Raw genomic sequence first — 14,012 nt, forward strand, 5'->3', positions numbered from 1 at the left:
CCAAAAAAGCTGAATAAAACATTTTTATTATTCTAAACAAATTAAAGCTACCAGAGAGAGAACTGCAAGTCAAAAATCCAGGAGAAGGTAAAAACCAAGAAACAGAAGCACAGCCCTCAAAGCTGCTTTTGCTGATCCATGAGAAACAGTTACAAAATGACACAAATTAAACCATTCCAAAAAAGACTGAAAAGTTTCATCCTCATAATAAGCCTGAAATGGAAGTCAGCCAGCCAATCCACATACTTGCAGTTTGTTTAGGACACCCAAGTGGCCTGGGGAACCTTAGACCTTGAACTTGAATTAACATGGTTCCAGAAACATTAGTACTCTTAGCACCTACCAAAAATAAATGAAAATATTTCCAGAGGAAGGCACCATCATATTAGGTTTTCAATTATTCTTAAAAATTGTTCAAATACAATGACCACAAAACACATGTAAATAAATTTTAAAAGGCTGAAATTATACAAAGTATCTTCTCTAACCACAAAAGAATGAAATTAGAAATCAGTAACAGAAGAAAGTCTGGAAAACTCACAAATATGTGGAAATTAAACAATACATTCTTGCACAACCAATGGATCAAAGAAGAAATCACAAGGGAAATTAGAAAATACTTTGAAATAAGTGAAAATAAAAACACAATATAACAAAAGTTATGGGATTCACTGAAAGCAGTGCTCAGAGGAAAATTTATAGATGTAAATATCTGCTTTAAAAAGAACAAAGATCTCAAATCAATAACTTAACTTTACACTTTAAGGAACTAGAAGAAGAGCAAACTAAACTCAAAGCTAACCCAAAACTAAAAGAAATAAAGATTCGAGTGGTGATAAAATAGAGAACAGAAAAGCAAAAGAGAAAAATCAATGAAATCAAAGTTGGTTCTTTGAAAAGATCAAAAACATTGACAAACCTTTAGCTAGACTAAAGAAAAAAGAGAAGATTCAAATGACTAAAATCAGAAATGAAAGTGGGGATGTTACTATTGACCTTACAGAAATAAAAAGGATTATGACAGCATACTATGATCAATTATATGCCAGCAAGTTAGATAACCTAGATGAAACGGACAAATTCCTAGAAACATGCAAACTACTAAAACTGAGTTAAGAAGGAATAGAAAACTGGAATATATTTGTTAACAAGCAAAGAGACTGAATCAGTAATCAAAAACCTCTCAATAAAGAAAAGCCCCAAACCAGATGGTTTCACTGGTCAATTCTACCAAACATTTAAAGAATTAATAACAATCCTTCTCAAATTATTCCAAAACACAGAAGTAGAAATAACACTTCTTATCTCATTCTATGAGGCCTGTATCATCCTGATAATACAGCTAGACAAAGATATCAGAAGAAATTCTAGACTAGTACCCTCTATGAGTATAGATGCAAAAAGTTCTCAACAATTACAATTATCAGCATGTAATGAAAAATTAACAGGTTAAAAAGGAAACAAGACATCACAAGAAAGAACGTGTAAAAACACACACTGAAAGATGTGAGATATTAAGGTTATTAGACATGGATTGTAAAATGTTTTCTGTGTATAAATAAAAAATAAGCTTGAAAATATCTGCAAAGAACATGCAATTATAAAAAAAGGTCATAGCAGGTGTGAAAAAGAGCAAACAGGCTTTCTAGACATAGAAAATTAAATACTGTGGTTAAAATTAAGAATCTCATGGATAGTTTTAAGAGTGTATCAGAGACAACCGGGGAGAGAATAAATTAAAACAGAGAAGCTAGAAGAAACTCACATATCTACAAAACTTTGATTTATGACAGACGAGGCACCAAAGAACAGTAGGGGAAACTAGTCTTTTCAATAAATGGTGCTCAAAAAATTAAGCACCCAGATGGAAAAAAAAATGAAATTAAACCTTACAATAAGCAGAAAAATTAATTCCAGGCAGATAATAAACTAAAAGTAAAGGCAAAACTATAAAACTTCAAGAATAAAATATAGAAAAAGACTTCTTGACTCAGGAATGGGACAATAGTTTATAAAGAGCAAAAACTATTAACCATAGAATACTGATAACTCTTTGCACACTAAAATTAAGAAATACTATATGATACCACTTATATGTGGAATCTAGAAAATACAACAAGCTAGTGAACAAAACAAAAAAGAAACAGACTCACAGATATAGAGAACAAACCAGTGGTTACGGGGAGGGGGAAGGACAGGGGGACACTACCATATTGTGGTAGTAGATTAAGAGGTACATGCTATTATGTATAAAATAAGCTACAAGTATATATTGTACAACACAGGGAATATAGCCAATATTTTATAATAACTATAACTTGAGTATAAACTTTAAAAATTGTGAATCACTATATGGTACACTTGTAACTTATATAATATTGTATATAAACTATACTTCAGTTTAAAAAAAAAGAACTGTTCATCAAAAGAACCAAGAGAGTAAAAAGACAGCTGAGTAATAGAAATGGATATCTTTAATACACTTCAACAACCTAGAACTGGTATCCAGAATATAGAAAGAATTCCTACAAATCAGCAGAAAAATGAGCAAAAGATTTGAACAGGCATGTCACAAGAGAAGAATTCAAATGGCCAAGCAATATGAATAGGTGCCCAAACCTACCTGCCAATAGAGATGCACATTAAACTACAGCAAGCATACTACTACATACCCACAAGATTGGCAAAAATTAAAAAGTCTGATAACATCAAGTGTTAGAAAAGGAGAAAGAAACAGGACTTTTATACTCTGCTGTCAGTAGAGTGGCTTGGTACAACTTATTTGGAAAACAATACAGCATTATCAAGAAAAGTTAAAGGTACACATACCCTATAACCCAGGAATTCCACTCCCTAGGGAAATTCTTACACATGAGTACAAGAATACATGTTTAGAAGCACGTTTTTTATAAAAACAACCCAAATTTCCATCAATGGTGAAATGGATAAGTGCTACTGTGGCAAATTTATATAATGACACAGTACATACAGCAATGGAAAAAACCCTCTACACAACATAAATTCTTAAATACATAAACTTGATAGAAGCCAAGACACAAAAGTACAGAGAGTAGCATTCCATTTATATAAAGTTCAAAACTAGACATGTTTAAACTAACATATATTATTTAGGAATGGATCCTTAGGGAATAAAACCATGCAGAAAATTTTTAAAAAGTTGTTTCCAAAAAGTCAAAGTAATAATTTATCCAAATATTAAGAGAAATGCATGATTGGCAAAATAAATGTAGGTGGGTTGCAGGGTTTGAGATGCTGGCAATGTTCTATTTCTCAACAAGTAGTCACCGGGGTTTCTTGCTGTTATAATTATTCATTTTTCTGTGCAAGTGTGTTTTACATAAATTTCTGTGTGTTGTATTACATTAGAGGTTTTTTTTTTAAGATGAGGTTTTTTAAAAAGAATTTAAAAAGAGTTTACAATGTTAATGTGCATAATCAGAAAATATCACAAGTTGTGTAAAAAAAGTTGCTATAAGCTAGCAGTACAAATATTCATCACTGAGTTTTTATAACAAATTTATTTGCTTTTAAAAGAGCACTCTTCAAAAAGAAGCCACAATAAGTGATTTCACACGGGATGACTAAAACAGTGTGTTTTTATAAAAGCAAGCCTCAACATCTGGAAAATAATATAAACTATTTTGGAATCATGATTATCTAATTTCTTTTTTTTTTTTTACTGAGACATAGTTTACATAAAATGCACAGATTTAAGTATTTGGTTTGATGATTTTTGGCAATTGGACACACCTATATAACCACATCTAAAACAAAATACACAAACACTTCCTCCTTTCTTTTCCTTCACTGTTTCTTTTTTTTTTTTTCTTGCGTTATGCGGGCCTCTCACTGTTGTGGCCTCTCCCATTTGCGGAGCACAGGCTCCGGACGCGCAGGCTCAGTGGCCATGGCTCACGGGCCCAGCCGCTCCGCGGCATGTGGGATCTTCCCGAAACGGGGCACGAACCCGCGTCTCCTGCATCGGCAGGCGGACTCTCAAGCACTGCGCCACCAGGGAAGCCCCACTGTTTCTTTTTAAAAAATACAAACCATATACATATTAAATTTCTGTATGATTCTTAAAATAACAATTAATTCCATTTTCCTTATATTAATTGTCTAACGCAAGCTAGTTGAAGAAGGTATCAGAAACATTTTCATTTTACTTTGGGCCATACGATACACTTCTGACAAAATATGGGTGTCATACAAGCTATACAGTTACTTGTCAGCTGCTACGAGGAAACAACTACATAAACTGAGAACACAGTAAGTGAGGGGATCAAAATAAGACGATCCTACGACTGAATGTTTCCCAGTTCCTCTCAAACTGAAGAGTTCCAGCTGAAAATAAGAGAAGTAAAACCTAATGCAACCATGAGGTTTGGAGGATAGACAGTGTCTACCAGGACCTGGGCACAATTTTCTGAACACAATTAGGTTGAAAAAGCTCTTAGGGATTAGTGGTTTATCTTCTCTAGGCATGTGTTAAATAGCCACAAAAAGCAGAAAAAAGCGGAATGGGGTGAGGAAGGGTTTCTACCTTTCTACCTTCCACAGTTTTTTGTTGGTGGAATTTTGCAAGATAAATTTCAAAAACACCAAAGTAAGACGGGGTTTGCTATAGGTATGAAAAAGTCAATTGTGATTTGACATCTCAATTCAGTTAAATTATGAATGCTGTCAGCTACGTGGTTTACTTATTCAGGTTCAAGAGATTCACAGCTGAATCCCTATTTAAATTTGGCAGGATTCTAAAAAAGTCAGGAAAGGCAACTGGACAAAATCCACGTCCAATCCATTTGCTTAAAGTGTTTACTTATAGTAACAGCATACAAATGTCTCATGTTACTGATAAACCACAGAAAGCTTGTGGGATGCTGTTACTATCCAAACTTAAATGTAATGTTCATTATGGCAGAGTAATGAGAAAGTCAATAAAAATACAAATCACATTTACTTAGAACAAATTTAATACAATGGCAAGTATGATGAAAGTGCCTTTGCATATATGAGAATGTTTTAGAAACTCTTATTTGAAATAATTAAACATTTCTGCAACAGAAGTGTCTTTGGAGCAATTTATTTTAACTTGAACTTTAATTATATTGTGAAACATAAACATAAGACAGAAAAAACATTAAGACAGAAAAAAAAGAAAACATTTAGTACAATTTTAAAGAATAATTATAATTTGAACATAACATCACCATCTGGTCAAGAAAAAAGAAGACTAGAAGCACTCAAGGAGCCACTTAGGTAAATCTTCCTGATCATACCATTCACCCTCTTCTTTGGATAATCATTATCCTGATTTTGACGAGAAATATTTTCCGTATCTTCTTTATAGTTTTACCACCTATGTATACAGTCTAAAAGAATAATGTTACCTTTGTCTATCCTTAAAGTTTATGTAACTGGAAATGTAACAGTATATAAATATATTTTGGCGACTTGGGACTACACATTGTGAGATACACCCATGTTGTTACCCATAACTGTAGTTCATTCATTTTTTTTTAAACATCCTTATTGGAGTATAATTGCTTTACAGTGGTGTGTTAGTTTCTGCTTTATAACAAAGTGAATCAGCTATACATATGCATATATCCCCATATCTCCTCCCTCTTGCGTCTCCCCATTCATTTTTACTGTTGAACAATATTCCATTACATGAACATACCATAATTAATATATTCAGCTATTGATGGATACTTGGGTTATCTTCCATATTTGGTAATTATAAACAATGCTGCTATTGAACATTTGTGTACATGTCTCCTGGTGCATATATGCATTAATTTCTCTAGGGTATAAACCTAGAAGTAAAATATGATATGCATGCCTTCAACTTTAATTGATCCTGGGCATACATCAGAGAAAACCATGATTCAAAAAGATACGTACACCCCAAGGTTCACTGCAGCACTATTTACAATAGCCAGGACATGGAAGCAACTTAAATGTCCATCAATGGATGAATGGATAAAGAAGATGTGGTACATATATACGATGGAATATTACTCAGTCATAAAAAAGAACAAAATAATGCCATTTTCAGCAACATGGATGGACCCAGAGATTGTCATACTGAGTGAAGTAAGTCAGACAGAGCCAAATATCATATGATATCGTTTACATGTGGAGTCTGAAAAAATGGTACAAATGAACTTATCTACAAAACAGAAACAGAGTCACAGATATAGAAAACAAGCTTATGGTTACCAAGGGGGAAAGTGGAGGGGTGGATAAATTGGGAGATTGGGATTGACATATACACACTACTATATATATTGATAAAATAGATAACTAATAAGAACCTACTGTATAGCACAGGGAAACTCTACTCAATACTATAATGACCTATATGGGAAAAGAATCTAAAAAAGAGTGGATATATGCATATGTATAACTGATTCACTTTGCTGTACAGCAGAAACTAACACAACATTGTAAATCAACCATACTCCAATAAAAATTAATTAAAAAAAATAAACTTGTAGTACCAACTTATATTATCACAAACAGTGTATGAGCATTCCCATTGCTCTGGATCTTTGCTGATACTTGGTATTTTCAGTGTTTAATTTTTGCCATTGTGATAGATGAATCACAGTACCACACTGCGTTTTTTATTTGGATTTTCCTGATTAATAAACAGATTGACTATCTTTGCATCTATTTATTGGCTAATTTTCTCCTTTTGGTTTTGGTTTGGTTTGGTTTTTTTCCGCTGCGCTGTGCGGCATGTGGGATCTTAGTTCCCCGACCAGGGATCAAACCTGTGTCCCCTGCATTGGGAGTAAGTTCCTCCTTTTGGAATGCCTATTCTCTTGATCATTTTCCTACTGGGTTGTTGGTAGGTTTTTTTTTTTTCCTCATTAATTTGTAGGAATTCCTTATATACTCTGGATACCCTTCTTCATGGGTTGTACATATAAAGATCTTCTCCCATTCTGTTCTCTTGTCTTTCTACTCTTTTTTCTGGTGTCTTTTGATGAATAGAAGTTCCTATTTTAATGCAAATTTATCAACACTTCCCTTTATGGTTAATGTCTTTTTTCGTACTTTCCTTGTCCAGGCAAAACCCCAAAGTCAAGAAGATATTCTTCTCTTATCTCTGAAAGGCTTTTTTTCTTTTTACATTTAGGTCAATCTGGAATTAATTTTTTGTTTATGATGTGAGGTAAGGTCAAGTTTCATTTTTTAAAAATAAGGATATTTAATCATTATAGCATCATTCACAAAATAGACCATACTTTCCCCTAATGCTTTACAGTGCCTCCTTTTTCCATACATACATAAACAAGCATACACACTTGAATAGGACTATTTATGTTTTTAATTATGTTCCATTTTTCTTTTTCTCCATCTTTGCTCCAACAGCACACTTTCTTAATTACTGCAGCTTTAAGCAAGAGATATGAATAATCTAATCCATGAACATGATAGATTTATTCCTATATAATATTTTGATGATATCATAAATACAACTGATTTTTTAATACTCTCCTTGTATCTAGTGGCCTTGTTAAACTTATTTATTAGCTTATGATGTTAGCTATTTTTTTTTTTTGTAGATACAATTTGTCACATTAAGGAAATTCCATTCTATTCCTGGTTTACCATCATGAATTGTTTGGCTGCTGAATTTACCAAATGTTTTTACTGCATCTTTCGAGATGATCATTCTTTTTTCTTTTTTCTTCTATTAATATAAGCTATGATTGATTTTCCAACATTAAACCGAACTTGAATATCCTGAATAAATCCAACTTTGTTTTTATATATTATTCTTTTAATACATTGCATGATTCGGTTTGCCAAAATTTTGTTTAGGAAATCTGAATCCAAGTTCATGAATGAGATCGGCTTGTAATATGATTTTCTCCAATTTCACTATGATGTCTGTAGGTGTATATTTCTCTTTATTTACCTGGCTTGAGCTTCATTTGGCTTCATGAATCTGTGGGTTGATTTAGAAGTTTTAGAAAGTTCTAAATGATGATGACTTCAAATAATGTTTCTACTCCTCTACTCTCCTTCTGAATAAGTATACATACATTAGGCATTTTCACTATATATTATATGCCTCTTACACTCTTCTCTGTTTTTTCCATGTCATCTTCTCTTCATGTTTCAGTCTGGATTCTTTCTTATGACCTACCTTACAGTATACTAATTCCCTGTCCAGCTGGTTTATTCTGTTGTTATCTCACCTACAGTTTTCTTGATTTTAATTACTAAAATATTCAGCTCCAAAACTTCTATTTTCTTTCAAATGTGCTGTACCTTTAAAAAATAATTAATACTTATATCATTGAACATAATAAGCATAGTTCTAGAGCCCCTATTGGCCTGTTTCTATTGATTTTTATCCATGTTGTCTGGCCTTTTATACGCCTAATTATCTTTCTCTGTCAGACAGTATATTTGAAAATTATTTTGTTGAAGTAATTTGAGACTTAGGTTGATTATTATCTTCCTCCAGAGTAGACTATCCATTTGCTTTTGTTAGGTACCTGGGGGGTATTAGCAATTCAAGATCACTTTACTACTTTTTCCAATGATGGGATTTTCCCAGCTACCCAGATGACTTGCCGTTTGTCTGCTGTCTGTGCAACGACTGGCATACTTCCTGTTTACAGTTCAGTCGTTTAAGGTCCCAACCCAAAACATGGGTTTTTGGCCACTGTCCTACGACTTACAGTCCTAGACTCCAACAATTTTTCCCCACCAGTTCTGCAATAATATCAAAAGTACTACTCAGCTTCTCATCTGCCCCTTTTGGATCACCAATTGTATCCAGCCCCAAAATGCCTGCCATGTTCCCAGATCTTGGACCAGTAATTCTTCACTACTTTATTAGCAATTCAGTTCCAGTTTGTATTTTGTCTAGCTTTATTCATTGTCATCAGTGAGAGGACTATTCTGAGTTACCTCCTCTGTCATTGCTGTTAGGTCTATAACTAAATATTTGCAAGCTTATCTTTTGTTTCCTTAACACGTAAAAGAACAGTTTTATGATCTGTGACTGGTATTTACAAAGCCTTGCAGTTCTAGTTTCTGCTTGCTCTTACTCATAATGACTTATCCACTTTTGTGCTTGTTTTTTGACTGCAGCTATTCGTTCTTATAAAATTACTTGACAGAAATTACCTGAGGCCTAGGATAAAGGTGTCTTCTTCCAATTAGGACTCGCATTTCCTTCTTCCAGGTTTCTAGGGGATGCTACTAACCAATCTGGGACTATTTTAAACTCAATTCACCATTTGATATAATATAGGTAATGTGAACTTGGACTGTAAATCTACTCCAGGGCTGGATTATGGTTATAACTTCTGCACTATACCGAGACACTTTCTTTGCAGTCTCTGAGATCAGGTGAGAGGGTTCATCATTATGTCGGGGAGCAGGCTATGGTGGTTTTGGTGAAGGGAAAATCTCCTATTAGACTTCATACTTTAGGTAGCCCTTAGGCTTTTACTTTTGTCTCCCTACCCCATGAGGCCTGCAAAATCGTAATTCACATTTGCCAGCCTGGCAAATACTCTTGGGGCATTTAGTTATAAGCACAACTGTCTAAACTCTTGCTTTTTCTTTGGCCTGATAACTCTTTATTTCTCCTTATCTCTTTGATGCTTTTAAGAAAATTACTTTTAAATTTTTTCCAGAATTTTTAGATGTTTTTGATGGTAGAGTTGGTGCAAGTCCCCTAGATCACCATATTTCTTACAGAAGTGGCTGCGGTTTGTTAAAAAGCAAAATACATGCAAGAAAGCTTACAAACATTTTATTTCTGAACAGAATCAGAGAACCCCAAAAGCCAGAAGGGACATGAGACACACAGTAAGTATTTCAAAACCCAGGTCTCCTCAGTTTCCAAATCTCTTTTGTGGCAATAGCATTTTTGTGTATCACACATTTAACCTGTTAGCCCTAAAAACATTTCTCAGAACTTCAGAAAAATTATCTAAGGAAACTGTGTCAAAGCAGTAACAGAATGCATCAGTGTGTTGAGGTCTAAATTAGAGGACAAAGGCCTCAAGATTAATCTCTCACCATTCCTCAGTGAGTGCTTGCCCAAGTTCTACCAGTCCCCCACCCCCACCCCCGTCACTTCTAGGCTGTCTTCAAATCCTTCACTGGGTACTTGGCTTTGGTGTTAATGATTTTGTTACTCCAGGCAGTTTTCCAAACAAAAAGGAATGGTTATTTATAATTCCTAGACTGAAATCATAAATACCATCAGCTGAATTACACTGAAATGTCCGTATAACTCTATGAACAGAAGTTCACATAAAGTTAGTCTGTCTTGGCTAGGTAAAAAGGATTTTAGCTATAAAAGTTGCAAAAGGATCTTACTGTAGGTAAGTTTAGACTCTTAGGTGGTCCTGCAGTGTATACTCTGAGGACAGCTTTGCAGCAAGGTTCCTGACACAGATCATTTAGGCTAGGAGCCAGACAACATTTTTCTCCCTCAAATTATAAGGGATCAGTGGTATTCCAGTAAATTGCCCCTTTGTGAATGAAATAACTTTACTTAGATTTTCATACTGAAATACCATACTGAATACCTTTCTTATACAGATCATTTTACTTTTTCCTCAAAAATTTTGTGATTACTTCAGTCTGAAACAGTATTCATGACATACGGTATACATGGTGGTATCTTCAAGCAAATGCCTTTTAGTTCAAAGTATAAGTACCCTTTATAAAAAAAAAAATCAGTATCTGCTCATTTTAAAATAATTAGAGATTTTTCCAAGGTATATAAAACCTCCAAACACTCCATCTAGTACATGCTGGACAACTAGCAGCTACTGAACTCTCTCATACTCTGAAAGGGACATGTTATACAAAAGAACTGACTCTATGTGGCTCTGCCATGATATCACAGTGAATATGCTGCTCTCAGTTCCTACAGAGGATTGTATTTTCTGATGCCAAAATGCAGCTGAGCACTATCTTGTAAAGCTGATCATTCATATGACTGAAAACCCGGTAATTCCACCCATGAAGCATATCCCCTAGAGCAGAGCACTGATTCTCAAAGTATAGTCCCTGGACCAGCAGCATCAGTGTCACTTGGGAACATATTAGAAATACAAATTCTTGGGACCCACTCCAGACCTACTGAATCAGAAATCCAAGGTGTTTTAACAATTCCTCTAGGTGATCCTGATGCAGACTAAAGTCTGAGGCTCCCTGCTTTAGAGAAATTCTTGTTCACTTGCTCTGATAGAAGAATTGTTTGAGCAGAATTGCCCCTTCTCTGTCTACCTCTCCCCTCCCCCACACACATCCAATCCCGAAAATGAACATCTACTGTCAGGAGAACAATATAAAAAAATGTACTACTAACACAATGTAGTACTCACTATACAACAGAGAAAATAAATGAAAAACAGCTAAATTTACAAGCTTAAATAAAACTTAGACCCATAATTTTGATTGAAAAAAATCACGTTAAGTCTGCAGTGTGATATTTTATAAAGGTTAAACACAAGCAAAACTAAATAATATATTATTTAAATATATATTTATGTGATAAAGCAATAACACTATTTTTTAAAAACAAAGAAAGGATACCCCTTTAATTCTGTACAGTATTTCCCTCAGAGGGAGCAGAGGCAAGGGGATAGGGTGAGGAAGGAACACAGTGGGAACCATAAATGTACTGGGATCAATCTAGTTCTTAGGTTGGTCATGAGATTGCAGCTGTTCATTTATTTATGTAATTTTTAACACTACATTCTTTTGTATATATAAAATATTATATAATACATTTTAAACCCAGAAAACAAAAAAATGCAGCTAATAAACAAAGATAGTCATTACCTTAAATAGAAAAATTAGAAACCACCTAAGTGATATAAATTGTGTAAATTGTGATATGTTCATTCAGTAAAAAAGAATTTTAAAATATATGAGAAAAAATTTATGATAAAATTAGATAAAATAATGTAAAAAATGTACAGTAGAAGGATTAGAAAAAATACAATAAAATGTCAATAGTGGGTATTACAGGGAGTTTTGTTTCTTCTTTGTACATTTAAATTTTTCTATAGTGAATAATAAATACTTTAAAAATCATTAAGGATTTTTAAAACTGTCACTGAAACATTTAATAACTCTAAGCCATTAAAGAAAACTACCAAATCTTCCACTGGAAACAGGAAGTTGGTATTTTGTGAAAATCTGTGATATATGAGCTTTAATATTCAAAGTTTTATATTTTCTGCCATAAAACTGTGTATCTTTATTACTCTGATTTCATTTAAAATAATTTGATGTTGTTTGTGTGGGAGGAAATATGACTGAGAAAACCATGACCTAAAGAATATATTTTTGCCATAGAGGACTTCAATGAAAACAACTAAAAACAACTTCGATATCCTTAAGAACAAAAAGAAAAAATATCCACCAATGGTTGACCAGCTTTTGGAAACACCGAAGAAACACATATACTGAGAGTCTGCCTTATAGCCCCAGGGCCCATCATAATAAGAAAGAAACATAAAGATTAAGGCCAGAGGCCAGAGATTTGTTACATACCTCTTTTTCCAATATTCTAGCGACCTCACCAAGGGTACGATCTAAAGCAGAAACCTTATTGTTTGCCCATGAGCCACTGTCTTGTACTTGTAGTTGTTTTAGAAGATCTTTGGCTAATCGCTGAAGCCTTGGATACAAAATGAAAGAGAAGAATGACATGAATGTATTAGACTATAATATTTTGTTTTCCTAAATATTTTTAAACAAAAGTTACTTTCATTATTGTATTAGAAACTGCTTCATAGAGCACCTAAGGGGAAAAAAAACAAACCACTCCTAAGGCTGGTATTATCCTATGTTCACAAACACCAATCTAGTCCTTGTGACACAAAATAGATCTAGAGAACAGTACTGTCCATTCACAGGATTAGCTGGAGCAATCGCTGCCATCAGTTTCCACGTGACCCTTAAACTAGAACAGAATTGGAGATGGGGAAAGGTGAGAGTATGATGGCAGAGAAAATGAGTATAAGACCCTGAGCAGGTTTTCATATTTTGATTTAAATCTTCAAGGTAGCCTTGGATACCATGTTATAAGCACTGCAAACTCTCAGAATATCAAACTCTCCATTTTCCAATTTACAGGCAATTTGGGGATTTCCTGCCACTGCTGATGTGATTTAGACAATAGAGCAATTATTTCCTTTTCACCAAGAATAACATGTATTTCCTAGATCGTAAGATTCTTTAGTAAGGGGAAGGTATGTAATATTTCTTTGAAGCCCTTACTTCTTCTGTTTCATATACCTTACTCTTTGATCAATCTTCCTCTCCTTTCAACTTACTTGCTTGAGTATCCTACCAGCAGATACTCACCAGACACTTTCCCAGATCTCTCCACTTTTCCCCTATGCATCATCTCCCTGTTGCCTTACTTCCATTTTTATCTATGATTGATTCCATAGGCCATCATTATAATCACTTTCTTGTAAACGTGTGCTACATTCCCTTTCTGTTGTTCTGTTACTCCTACAGCTAACCCCCAGCCATGGTAACAATCACTAATGTTTGTTTAGTGGGCCAGGCATCCCTCTCAGTGCCTTGCATACATTAATTTATTTAGCTGGATTAGTGAACATCTGCTTGCCTTTTCCATTTTTGATACTGAGAAACAGTCATACCATGCAAAAGACTGGTATGACTACAGATTCAGAATCTTACTAATATACGTTTGTCTAGTCTGCTCACTCTCCTACACAGACTTGCCCATTGCTTTCACATATGAAGATCTTACATTTTATAGAGGAAATGGAAGCTACTGGAACCAGAAAATCTTTCTGCCACAAAATCGACAAGGATATCAGCACTTCACCCATACTCTCCCTTATTTCTCCTATTACAATCAAGGAAGACTGATTCCTCCCATGTAGGGCTAGTCTTGCCACACAGGCTCTGTATGCACGAGGTCTTCCTGGATCTAAATCCCGCTCTTC

At 34.3% G+C, this 14,012-nt stretch overlaps 1 protein-coding gene across 1 annotated transcript in view; it reads right to left on the reverse strand.

Annotated features, from left to right (window-relative positions):
* The window catches only part of SCAPER (S-phase cyclin A associated protein in the ER), a 240,365-nt gene that overhangs the window by 213,614 nt on the left and 12,739 nt on the right, over positions 1-14,012 (reverse strand). Inside the window, exon 3 of the mRNA XM_007462447.1 lies at positions 12,580-12,706. Coding sequence (XP_007462509.1) covers positions 12,580-12,706 — 127 coding nt within the window. The remainder of the gene's footprint in view (positions 1-12,579; positions 12,707-14,012) is intronic.

Source organism: Lipotes vexillifer, unplaced genomic scaffold, assembly GCF_000442215.2.
Source record: "Lipotes vexillifer unplaced genomic scaffold, Lipotes_vexillifer_v1.1 scaffold1456, whole genome shotgun sequence".
Classification (NCBI taxonomy): Eukaryota; Metazoa; Chordata; class Mammalia; order Artiodactyla; family Lipotidae; genus Lipotes; species Lipotes vexillifer.